The 12,325-nt window shown below is 40.7% G+C and overlaps 1 protein-coding gene across 3 annotated transcripts in view; it reads right to left on the bottom strand.

Moving 5' to 3' along the window:
* LOC111245753 (uncharacterized) overlaps window positions 1-12,325 on the bottom strand; it is a 93,915-nt gene that overhangs the window by 62,989 nt on the left and 18,601 nt on the right. For all 3 annotated transcript variants that reach the window (XM_086981941.1, XM_022794467.2, XM_022794468.2), the window contains exon 2: window positions 3,257-3,913. In XM_086981941.1, coding sequence (XP_086838067.1) covers window positions 3,257-3,602 — 346 coding nt within the window. In that variant the 5' untranslated portion in view covers window positions 3,603-3,913. The remainder of the gene's footprint in view (window positions 1-3,256; window positions 3,914-12,325) is intronic.

The raw sequence follows: 12,325 nt of genomic DNA, 5'->3' as shown, positions 1-12,325 counted from the left end.
ACTAAATAGCAGAAAGCACTGATTGCTACGTCAAGACAAATGTACACAAAATGCAATTTCTGAAACATCTCATACTTCCCAGCATCCTGTCGCCAACGTTGCTAAAACACTCAGAAAAAGGCATCCCGCTGTCGTCGCCCAACATAGGCAATAACAGTCGAAAAGAGCATCCTGTAAAGCGGAAGGGCCGTGCAATTATTTGCGAAGTCCAAAATGACAGAGGGATTTTGTCTAATGTCCTTCAAAAGAGGGGAGGGCAAAAACCCGCAAACCTGCTGTGTCGAAAATTGCGCTCGGCTGCAGACTTCAAAGGGCTGCACTTAAAGACAGTAGAGCTGTTAAGAAGGCTTGGTTGAATCCTCGAACGAAACGAATTCGTCTGTATTGGACGTTCACATAAAAAAAAAATGGGTCGATGAGAAATGAGAGAAAGCCTGTTTCTTAGGTGGACCTCATCTTTACATACTCGGAAAAAACGTCCATGATGCCTTCACATGTGCTAAGGGTGTGAGAAGGATTTTCCGAAAACTCCGTCATGCCCAAAATCGAACATCCATCAAAAATTAATGATTTCTGGCAGAAGCACTGAAGTGGTGCATTTCGACCAGGAAATACTACAGCACCAGGAATATGCCGAGGCTATCGAGAGCAAAATGTTGCGCCAGATACGGGAATCGTTCCCTTATGCTGACTACGTCTTCACGCACGACAGGGCATCTCTAAGCGATTCGTTACCTCTATGGGCGTTGCGGCAGAGTTCAATCCAATAGACAACGTCTGGAAAATCGTAAAAAATTCAGGTTCGATAAGGACAGGCATTAATAGTCAATGTATGCCAATAGGATACACTCATAGTCGAAACAGTGGCAAACTGCAAGAGCGTCGACAGTGACTGCCGCAGGAGGCGGTACCACAAACTACTATTATTAGTTGCAACTATATCACCTCGTCTGGTAGCAGTTCGATATTGTTTGTCTCTGTAAACAGGCCGATGATAGCGTGTGTATCGCATTCATACATCGAAAACCATATAGAAATATCTCGGTTCAACATGCCGCGCAGTTGTCTTGACTGTTGAAACTATTTGCTTGAGCTTGTTGATTTGAATAAGCGCCGACTGTAAATGCGCTAGATAAAGGCGATAGTATTTGTATAAATAAATGATTAATAACTGAGACTAGAATCAAATTTAGATTTATTTATAGGAACAATATGGGGCTCAGCTAGATTCGGACTGTAACGTGACTAGTCACAGTCAGAGTAGGCAAGCTAAGTTCATTTCGATCGACTATCCTACACGTTTGATATGATTCGTGACCTTGTGACCCTCGTCACACAGAGACGTGTCGTTCGTAATGTACAGAAGACGTCGTGCATATGATTACGTGTCGGGTTTTCATATCAGTCATTTTCTACAGTCTAGAGATATATAGGATATTTTCTATATCGTAGTTATATACATAGGCCTATCTTGCAAACATTCTCGTCGTACCGGACCGAAAATTAAGCATTGTAAATTAAGTTCTAGCGCGTGGACCATTCGGCCACCCAACTGAATCACTAATAGTGAGTTCGGCTAGCGTCAACGTGTGTCTTCCCTGTCGATAATCTGTGCCAAATCCAGCCGAGTAATTTTCTCCCGATTATTATTTCATTAAGAAAAAAATTCTCGAGATGTTTCTTCATATACGGGATATTTTTACACAAACAAAGGTTTTATAGGTAAATTTCATTACGTCAGTTGATTGAGGCTAGACAGCTAGAACGCCAGCAAATAAAGTACGATTGCGGGGGTACAATGTAGCCAGTGTACGGTAACCTTTTTCAAAGCCGTTTCGTTGGGGGGCCAGTGGTCGGGTGGTAGGGATCATGATGACGCGGCAAATGCGGACATGCTGTTTTATGCATTGAAGTGTTTTCGAAGGGCTTGTATCATGCCGGAATTTCTAACCGCTTAGATAATAATAATGCGACAACAGCAGTAAGACGTATGCTCGTCAACGCGCAAGTTAAGAGTAGCCAAGGAGGCTAGCTGACGAACGGTGATTGTGTTTCAATTGAGAATACATTATGACACTTTGCGATGGTGAAATTGGCGGTACGTCATTCCGCCATCTGTCAGGGACCTGCCACTTCGTTCGTTATTTATAGAAAAGAAGTTGCCGAATGAACTTAAACTGTAGTGCCAAGTGCATCAGGCGCTACTGAAAATTTTCACATTGGTACCTTCGCGCATTTTTTAAACGATTTACATGAGTAAATCTATTCATTCGCAAGGTTCGTGTCTGGTTAATTAGCTAGCGCCTGGCCACCCGGGACCAACGAAGTGGACGTTGATTCATAATAGATCAGTGACCAAATAATCGGGTGTTAAACAACACCGATTTCCCAATAAATCTAGATTTTCAGCTTCGTCTCTTTGAATACAAAACACCGCATGTGCGTGCAGTACACAATATTATATAATTATAATGATATGCTTAGTAAGTGATCGTGATGAATATATTGCAGCAGATGTTTGGTCATCGATCAGGTATTCCGTATACTGTCAAAGAGAAGAATGTCAGCGATTCATGTCAGCATTGTCACATCGAAAGCGCACTAACTCTCCGCTAATTTATCTTCCGACAACGATAGTCTTAGCGGGGCAAATATGTATTTGAAGACTCATCATCAACTACAACTACGGCTACACTGGAACAGCATTGCGTTGATACAAACAGCACAGCCTCTTCGTAGTGATTGCCGCTTACGGCAGTTCATTGTAAACGATGTAAAGGACGTATCGAACGGCTACCTTCAATTTATCTACGTATATGTGTGCGTCCATTAAGCAGAAACCGCAGATAGTTATTTCGGGCTCTTTCTGTGTCTCCGCGCATCAGAGCCATTCAAATATATCTATGAGCAGGCTAAACTGTGTAAAATAAATCCATTGGACTCAATTGGAAATAGAATCTCCTGAGCTGCTTAAACGGAGCACAGTTTGAATCATGGGTGTTTAAGGAATGGTTCGGGTTCGGCAGCAGAACCAGCCTAGAAATTGAGTCAAAGATACGTCCAGTCAGATTTGTGTCATCTAATTAGAAACACTATGCGACAACCTATGACCGACTATATCAGAATGCTAATTCGATAAGTCCGTAAGGTGTCCATCGATAATAACTGATTTGGAACAAAACGATGAATTTCTCATAAGGCTACAGTGAGTACGTAGCTGTATAGAAAGAAACGGAGAGACAAAAGGCGCACTGACCTGTTTTTGGTACATAAGCGTACTCGTCAGGTTGATCATCTTCTGAGAGTTTATCGGTTACGACGTCGATGAGAAAGTCGATATTCTTTTTGGCCTTTGAGCTCGTCGTTTGCGAAGACGATAAGGGTATTTTGAATGCTTCTGGTATACGTTCGTTAAGTAGTACACCATCTGAAAGCATTTGAATCGGCGCGGTGGAATCCTCTTCGTCGCACACACTTAGACCAGAGTCTAACGACAACAAATCTTGACCCCTAAGCACCTCCTGAGGAAGATCCCTCAACAGATTTAGTAAATGATGTCGACTCGTATCATGGCTAAACTGGTGACATGGTGCCTGATCCATATTGCAGCGAACTGATGAGCCTCTCCTCCTATTTTTCTTTCCACGATGCTGTGTATATAGGTAGCCGTTCCTATGGCCAACGAGTCTTTAGCAGGTGTTAATAATGTTGAGATTTGAGTGAATGTTCAATCAACTTGATCGGATAGGGGGTTGAAGATGCGGCTGAGAATAACTGTTCGTAAGTAGTAACGGAACGCTCATGTGGGTATGAGTGATTGTGCAGTGACAAAGAGACGGCGCCCTCTTTCGGCGGACGCCAAAATTACTCATAACATTAGGTCCATAGCGAACTCACGGGCTCCTGCTCTGGTCTGAAATAGAGATCAAGACATCATATGTAATACAAGAATAAGGCCGACTGTTGATATAACAGTAGAGTAAATGTGAGTGTTGTCGACTTGTGAGCACTTGAGCAGCGCTTCGTGAGCTCCGATGCCGCCGCATCTCACTTAAAACGCAACAATTTTCAACATTACATTTCGTTGGAAGGCATAGACAGAACTTAATTCAGTTTTGGCACAATACGTATAACACGTATCGGACAATTGTCTGTAAACGTTCTGAACAGTCCCGTCCGTTAGAAACTTATATTCTGTGTGATTAATTGCATGAGGGAATCCGTCGAGTATTAGAATTAGTGTTGCATTTGTACACGTTCTACGTTTTCATACTTCCAATAGCTTTTTAAGATAGCTTTTTGTTGCTTCGAAATTAAATTTAGCCCATTCATTATTGCTTATCAACTACACCATAAAAAAGAGGCACAGTGTGCAAGTGTATAGCATTTTCCGAATATATTGTAATTACGTACACGTACATAAACTACTTCATTACAACGATACGTTCGAATTAACCCCTAGCACATATTGAATAATTATAACAATAGAACAATACTATGTTTATCCCTCGTTGTGCTAGTCGCTGGTTCCTGCTTTTAGGAAGATCAGATCAAAGGATATTTCAGAAGAATGAAGAGCTTATCAATTGAGCATCGCCTCGTAATTTCAACGCAAAGGTGAGGTGTGAAGTAAGGGGTTCGCACAACAGCTTAGAGGTCAAGGTTAGGCAGGAGCGATAAAACAATCGTGAGGCGCTTTATGAAGTGCTTTTTCAAGCCGTCGAACACAAGGGTAAGTTTTAACAAGAGCCAATTATCTTTCGCTACAGGTTTTATAAGCTGCGTCGTGTTTGTTTATGCTAATCTCCCACCCAGTTTAAAATCATGTATATACGATATGCGTATATATTGAAATGTGCGGTTGCTTATTTTTTACTGCCATAAAATTCTTCAACGAAGTGCTGAGTAACTACATGCGGTGTGCATATATAGACATAGAACAAAACATCCCTAGAACAATACAAACCATTAGCAAATTTGAAAACATGTAATAAAAATTGTAAACTAACTCAGCAGTCCTTACCTGTTGTTTTCCAAATTTCATATTTCCAAAATAATCCAAATTTCAATAAACTACAATAAAGTAACGGGATGATTCAGTACTGAGATAAAACTGATTTGGGAGGCGCTCAGGATATATATATATATATATATATATATATATATGGAAAACAATGTGTTTGCTTGATTACAATAATTATCTTGGAACAATAATGGAGCGTGTGGAACAGTTAGGTTCAGCTTAATTGCTCTCAGATTAAGAAACAGATCACAATTGCTGAAACGATCAGAGAACCGGGGAACTATAGCACTTCCTGCGAATCAATCAGTTCTGTTCTATACCACTGTAGATTGCATACGGAGAATCAGACAGTATTGCTTCGTTGAACGAATGAATATTTCAGTCGTTTTATGCCAAGAACTCTCCTCCAAGAAATGGAAGCCGGACCGCCATTTTTTTGAACCAGTGAGAGAGAGTGACTGTATATAAGAGGCAGCATAAAATATATGAAAAGACATCTCAAAGCGTGACGGGCTGAATGTTAAAGGGAAATTGCTACATAATCGAAAGCCTCATTTGGGCGCTCCCGTCAAAAAGCGACAGATAAAAACAGATTAAACAAGCAACAAGGACGAGTGTAGCGAACATAAGTACACACATTAGCTAGATAAACGACACGTAGAAAAAAAAATAGCCTCGTATTTGAAGAAGCCTGGCATTATCGAAAGGAAGAAGGCCCAAGACAATAGGCGTTGCATAAGTTGACAGCCACTCAAGAAATGTAAAAGAAGAAGAAGGAAAATAAAAGCGAGAAATACGAAACAACAAGGGGGTAGGTGAAGACAACGGAAGAGGAATAATGTAATGCTGTGCTGTTTTCAATAGATCTATTTATCTATCTCTTCCTTTAGGCGCGCAATGTCTCCGCAATGAAGTTAATTAAGAAAATAACTGATTCAATTTTTTTTTTTATGAATACATGTTGTTTTTGCTTTTGTCGGAATGTATAAACTTTAGTTAATCTATTGAAAAGAAATCAGCATTCTAAAATGAAGTTGGCTCTATAATTCAGTAAGCTCAGTAAGCTGTGCTTTGTTTTTTTAGTTGAATTAGGAGCACTATTTGACCAATATATGTTGGGTAAAAAGTTTAAGGGACCCTATAATCTAGCGTGAAAAAAGCGTTTTTAGCATTATGGTTGTATTTGTGGTGCGTTGTGTGTATATATATTTATAGAAGCATAAAGAGGACTGTTAACGTAAGGCCTGATTTTATAGCACTCACTAAATAGTGTGAATGCTTTATTTAATAATCTTAACTGTATAACCAATAGCATAAACCTCGTAAGCATATGTCTAATAATAAAATTAACGCTTATTAATAATGAGAACGCTGGAATTTATGAGGGATTAGTAAGACGTTAGGCAAGCAGATCTTCAGCAAAACAACAATCTGTTACTGATCCTTTTGAAACTGGAAATCGGGAAGCTTAAATCTATTAGGGAAATGCTTATCTTTCAGAACTTTAAGCAAAAAATTGCAATCGCTACGGTGATAAAAACTTTCGAGCAGAGCAAACCGTAAACAGTAACTGTCTGTTGGCTCAATACAAGATTCAAAACAAGCAATTTGCAATGAAAACATTAGAAATGAAGAAGGACAGGGACGATGCCATGAATTTCTCACGACTTGACTCGGGGACAAATAGGAACACGTGTGATGTATTGTCGAGCCAGGTTGTGCAACTATTACAGGCAAAAAATCAGCTCGAAAATAATACGTGGCTCCGTTTATCCAAGGAACGATCAAGCATTAGCATCACGTTGGATAAAAAAGACAAGGCCGATTTTGATGGCGGTGTCGAATAGATTGAAGGGTAACGTGATGCCCATAGTGGCGATGGATACTAGGGGCGCTTCCTATTACGAGATATCGCTCGCGGAGAAAAGAGTGAACGCTACCAGAAATCTAGGATTGCTGCGAAACCTCATAAACGTGTGCCGGAGCAATTGATTGAAGCACACAGTATAGCTATCCGACGACAACGTGTAACTTCATCACCACGTTTTAATTACACGCAATGGCTCCAAGAGTTTCTTGGCTTCAATGTATGAATAACAAAATTAACTACATCTAAGACACATGAAAATGCAATTGTTCAAGCTAATATGGTTTCCATGTCACTCATGTTTTCCGACGCCATAAACACAGCTTTACAAATATTATATAGAATAATAGGTATAAACCGCTGTGGATCTGTTTTCGATCAACGAGCGATAATGCGTTGCCACTAACTGTATATATATATATATATAGTTATATACTAGTATAGTTAGAACGGAGCATAAAATTCCTGGCTGCTACTGTGCATGACATGTGCAAGAGCGGCAGGACTGTTGCAGGATCGTGGCGTCGGCGCACAGCCTCTAGGGCGGTAGTCAGAGGACGCCGCAGCGATAACGCTTGAGCGTTAGCAGACTGTACAGTCGCGAAGGGCACGGAACGCACGCGCAAGCTGCATGGTCGCCGGCAGCGATGTCTGAATACAACGGTTAAAAATATAGCCGCCAATTCGGACACGGGCAGGGTGTAAAGGCTCCAACTGCTGACTAATGCGATGCTGGACTTTTGCCAGCAGCTTAGTGCTCCACAGCGGACATGTAAAGCACTTGATTGAACACAATATTGACCTATATTATAGACCGCATGAAGACAGCCAACACTATCATTATCGTCATTGCCACCACTGTCAACGGCGCAGCCGAAGATCGCCACAGGGACAACGATAACCCTGCAACAGCTGCTAAAATAGTTAATGCAACAAAAATAACTTCGCCCTCCTTTCCTTCCCCTCTTGGCGCTGTCTTTCGCTTGAAGATTTTCGTCGGCATGCATTGCAAGCTACAAACGTCGTCTCCTTTATTATTATTATTACCTGCTTCCCTTTGTCAATCCCACTGCAACCAGCATTCGGATCATAGTCTAGCCTGCGCCTCCACTTCCACTGATCCCCGCTTTCACGGGAATCAAAAGCCGAAAGTATGAGAATGGGTCAAACTGTGCTGAAACTATATTCCTTCTGGTTAGATTTGCCCAACAACGCTTGTTCTTGCAGCTGCTTCCTATTATTGTTACGTTGATGAAATTGGTAGGAGTAAGTTGATGGAAGGCACAAGCAGCGGCCTACCGCTGCTAGCAGTAGTCGTAAAAGAGCCGCGTGATGGCGTGTGTGATAGAAGATTCGAATCCGTCGAAACATTTAATTACAGCAGAAAATGAAAGAGCTATAGGCGACTAACAACAACTTAGCCGTTTTTGTCATCATGAGTAAGGGTCAGTTTGAGCAGCAAATAAAGATTACTGTATACGATATAACAGTAACAATGATGATACAATCTACGAAAACAATAGGGCACGCTAACTCGGAAGCCCCTTACCCTGTCCAAAAAAACGGTCTAATAGCAAATGGACGATCGTAGTTTCTTCAAGGGTCTGCCTATTATAGGCTGAAAGGTAGGCGAAAGATCGTTTCAAAAGGGGTGGACGCCATTATTTAGGCACGATCGTACTGCCGTTGATAGTCACGTCCACATCTGCATAGGTGTTTCAGGTAACAATCAGAATCAGGGAAAAGAATCAACCCATTGTGTGCGTTACAGCAACTACTGTTAAATAGAATCCTTGTATCGAAAAGGCACGCAATTTGCTTTTGTATGATGAACATGCATTTGTCGATGCAGAGCGACCACTAACAATAGGGAAGACCTACGACAAAATAAGTCGAAGATCGTTGGCGTGGTGCAATCAATCCCGATATGATTGTATATCATTCCGCGGCCAAATCACATAAGTGTCGTATATTTGCATTGTCGTTGATGACGATGACGACGAACGTCAAACAAACGCGACTAGTAGGTAAATGTGGCTCTTAACTGGTTGTAGCACCAGATCCTATATTAGGTTCATATATGTGTATATCACGCTTCCGTATATATGCGTTTGTCCTATCTGTGAACAGGTCAGCGGTACGTAGAAAAAAACGTAATCTTTATTGTGTCCAGTCGTAGTCTCTTACTGATATTAGCAAATACGTTTTTACGTGTAGATGACATATACTGGATTTTCTAATTTTAACTTCATTCGTCAGGGCCTGCTTAAAAAGCATCATCTTTTCTCTCTCAAATTTCAAATCAAGCATCTCAAATTTTTAAACTCATAGGTGGCAACTAACTTACATAGGGTATGGTAAGGAAACTGAGAGAATTGGGATGATAGAAGTACCCCTCGGCATTGGTCTCGTTTCAACGTTTAGGAGTATTGATTACTGTCGGCAGCTTAACAGGGTCTCTTCAGCCATTACAAGCAACAGCCGAACAAAGATCATTTAAATAATTTTGTATCAGAGCTAACATGTACTTGGTGGCCTAATATTGTCTAAGGATATCAACTGTCCACTCATTTTGTACCTTTTACTGTGTCACTATAAAGAGTAATTGTAGAGAGCTACATTACATGAAAAAATTCAGCCGCACGCAACCCTCTGATTTGAAGTAGCAGGGATTTGTTCACTGAAGTATTGTCTAGAGCAAAACAAGTGTCATTATTAATACCAAAAGATATACGTTGAGGCTTGTCCGCCCGATTACCATAGAGTCTGCCAATTTTTCTACCGGAGGGAGCACGCTCTACTTTCCCTTACGAAAGGTGCTAACAGCATCCTTCCAGAATCGACAGGGTTAGTAATTGAAACTTTTTTAGCGTAAATGTAGGTTATTCTCGATACAAGTAGTACCGATACACATTTTTTATCACGGCACATTGACACGGTCCGCCTGCCTGTCGCGGTGCATTATCGGGCTGTCAAAGCACATTCAAATTTCAATAGATTCATTCTCCCACGTAAACTGAATCTCCTTAGCTTTACCGTTCAGGACACTGCACTTTCTCTCTTCCTATTTCTATGATTTTCATTGAGTATCCGGTTTCTGCTACTGCTTCTACCTAATTCTAACCACTAATTCTAGCACTGTTAAAGGGTACCCGCACCACTTCTGGACATCAAGGTGACGGGCGTCAGAACCTTCTGACCAATTACGAGACCCTAAAATCTTAATTGTGAACATAGGAACGGAGAAACGGGGGACCTCACCGCATTAGTGGATAAATATACGGCAATCGCCGTGAGGCCTACTTACACAAACGGTCTGTCTTCGTACGTATGATTCGAGGTTGTTTTTCTAATGCCATCGTTAAAGCTACGACGACGACACTTCGCGTAGTCGCACTGTATCTTCCAACGAGTAAAGAATAAGAGACCGAAACGGTTCAGCGACGCTGTTCTTCTTACATTTGAGTATACAGCCATCAGATTAAATTTATTAAGCCTTTCAATATATAACATACAATCTACAGTAAAAATTATGATTAGTTCGTTTGAAGCCATTTTTTTAATAGCTAAACGCTATCCTCCATATTATCGTTATCTAAATGCTTATAAAACAAAAATTAATCTTATTCAGCTTTGCCATACTTAAACTGGGCCACCTGCGTAATAAATTAAGATTATACGAATTTTTTCAAAACTAAATGTGAAGATGTATCAAAGAAACACGTCACTAGCTGTTGTTGCTGAAGTCTACACGCTTGTTTGCAACCGAATGAGACTCGTGGAGCCATGCGTCAATTGGGGGTAATTGGTATTGAAACACTCACAGTACACGGACAGCGCGCGGCACGCAATCGCCGAAGATACAGAGAACGACACAAGAGTCCAAAAATCCTTTGGTCCAATATAACTCTTGCTAATTCTACGCTTAGCTAACGTAATTCATTAAAACATAAATAGAGTGAACAATTTTAGATGGTATCGGGAGTTAGTGTCTACTGTCGAACATCGAGTAGGACTTCGTAAGAGGGTGATCATTGTTTTTACCCCGTTCGAAAACCCTCGTTCCGTATAGAGCGCATGGTTAATCCGTTACGAAGATAGACTAACGAAGACCACTGTCAGTAGCAGCGATGATTTTTTTCTTATGGATCTTTACTTTTAGGCGCGTCAGGTAAAAGCAATAGATGTCTATTTGAATTGAGCACAAATAGAAACGACTTAGCAGATAGCCGACCCACGTTCTGTTGATGACTAAATACGAGAAATAAAATTGATAATGTAACAGTGTTATGTATACTATCATCGGTTTAAATCGAAAAAAATAACAATGTACTGATGAAAATGTATTTCTAATGAATCGAGGCACACTCGTTGCAGGACGCGCTATCTTTTCTAAGAGAAACTTTTCATTTTTATCCGTCATTAAGGAGCGGATGGGTGTAAAGGCCCGGGCGTGAAACACTTGCGAAAAATTAATGGATAAATACAAGTTGACCATGCAATTGTAGCTTTCGAGATAAACCTTATTTGTCTTTTGTCTGTGAGAAGTATACCACAGATTGGTTAAAAGCAGATATTGTGGTAATCAAATAATATGTTAAAATAATTTATTCTCGCCAATGCCGTCAACTGTGTGGGTGTGCATTAGTTTTTCGAGGTTTCAGGTTGTAAAGTTAAATTGAAAAAGAGGAATTAGATAGAATTAGAGGATTAGACCTAGCAAGTAAAAATCATACATCTTAACTCGCACGTTTATATCTTCTCTTTTAAGATGATCCAACCCAATACATGAGTGCTGAGCTTTTCGATGCAAAGATGCAGTTGTACCCTGCATTCATTTTGTAGTTATTTGCAGTGATACGAGAAAAATTGAAGCTATTTATACATTGATGGAGAAAAGTACGCGCCTGCCCTATAAGAAAAAGCCGACTTATCCTATCAAAAAAATAAAGAGGATACTGGTAAATCATGTATACCGCCTGTTCAGGGTCTAGAACGAATACCTATATAGTCCTCTTAGCATTCTAGCAACGGGCATCGTTTCCTTTTGCCCTATCAGTCATCAAACTATACAGATAGAATAATGCGAGAAATAGGCACACTGCGGCTTTGCATGGCAGGCCGACGACGACGACCTGCGTGCTAACGTCTCGGCACCACCTATGCGTAATATGACTTTGTCATGCCAGAAAGCGACAAAGAAGAATCTCTGAGATGTCAGTACCATAGAGTCGTGTAAGTAATTCAACTCAAGACAAAAAGACTGTTGAAAGCTCGTGAGCCTGTGACTGTTTGACTGTAACCAATATCTTCACGTTTGACACGCGGGTCAGCACCTTTAGTAAGTCACTCGTTGATCCACCTGGATCATTCTGTTGTGTCAATGATTTTTCATTGAATGGTTGAGGAACAAGCTCAGTTTGATAAACGCCAAA

This window comes from Varroa destructor, unplaced genomic scaffold, assembly GCF_002443255.2.
Source record: "Varroa destructor unplaced genomic scaffold, Vdes_3.0 BEIS01000002.1, whole genome shotgun sequence".
Classification (NCBI taxonomy): Eukaryota; Metazoa; Arthropoda; class Arachnida; order Mesostigmata; family Varroidae; genus Varroa; species Varroa destructor.
Note: the sequence above shows the minus strand (reverse complement) of the source record. Positions and strands in the feature narration are given on the sequence as shown.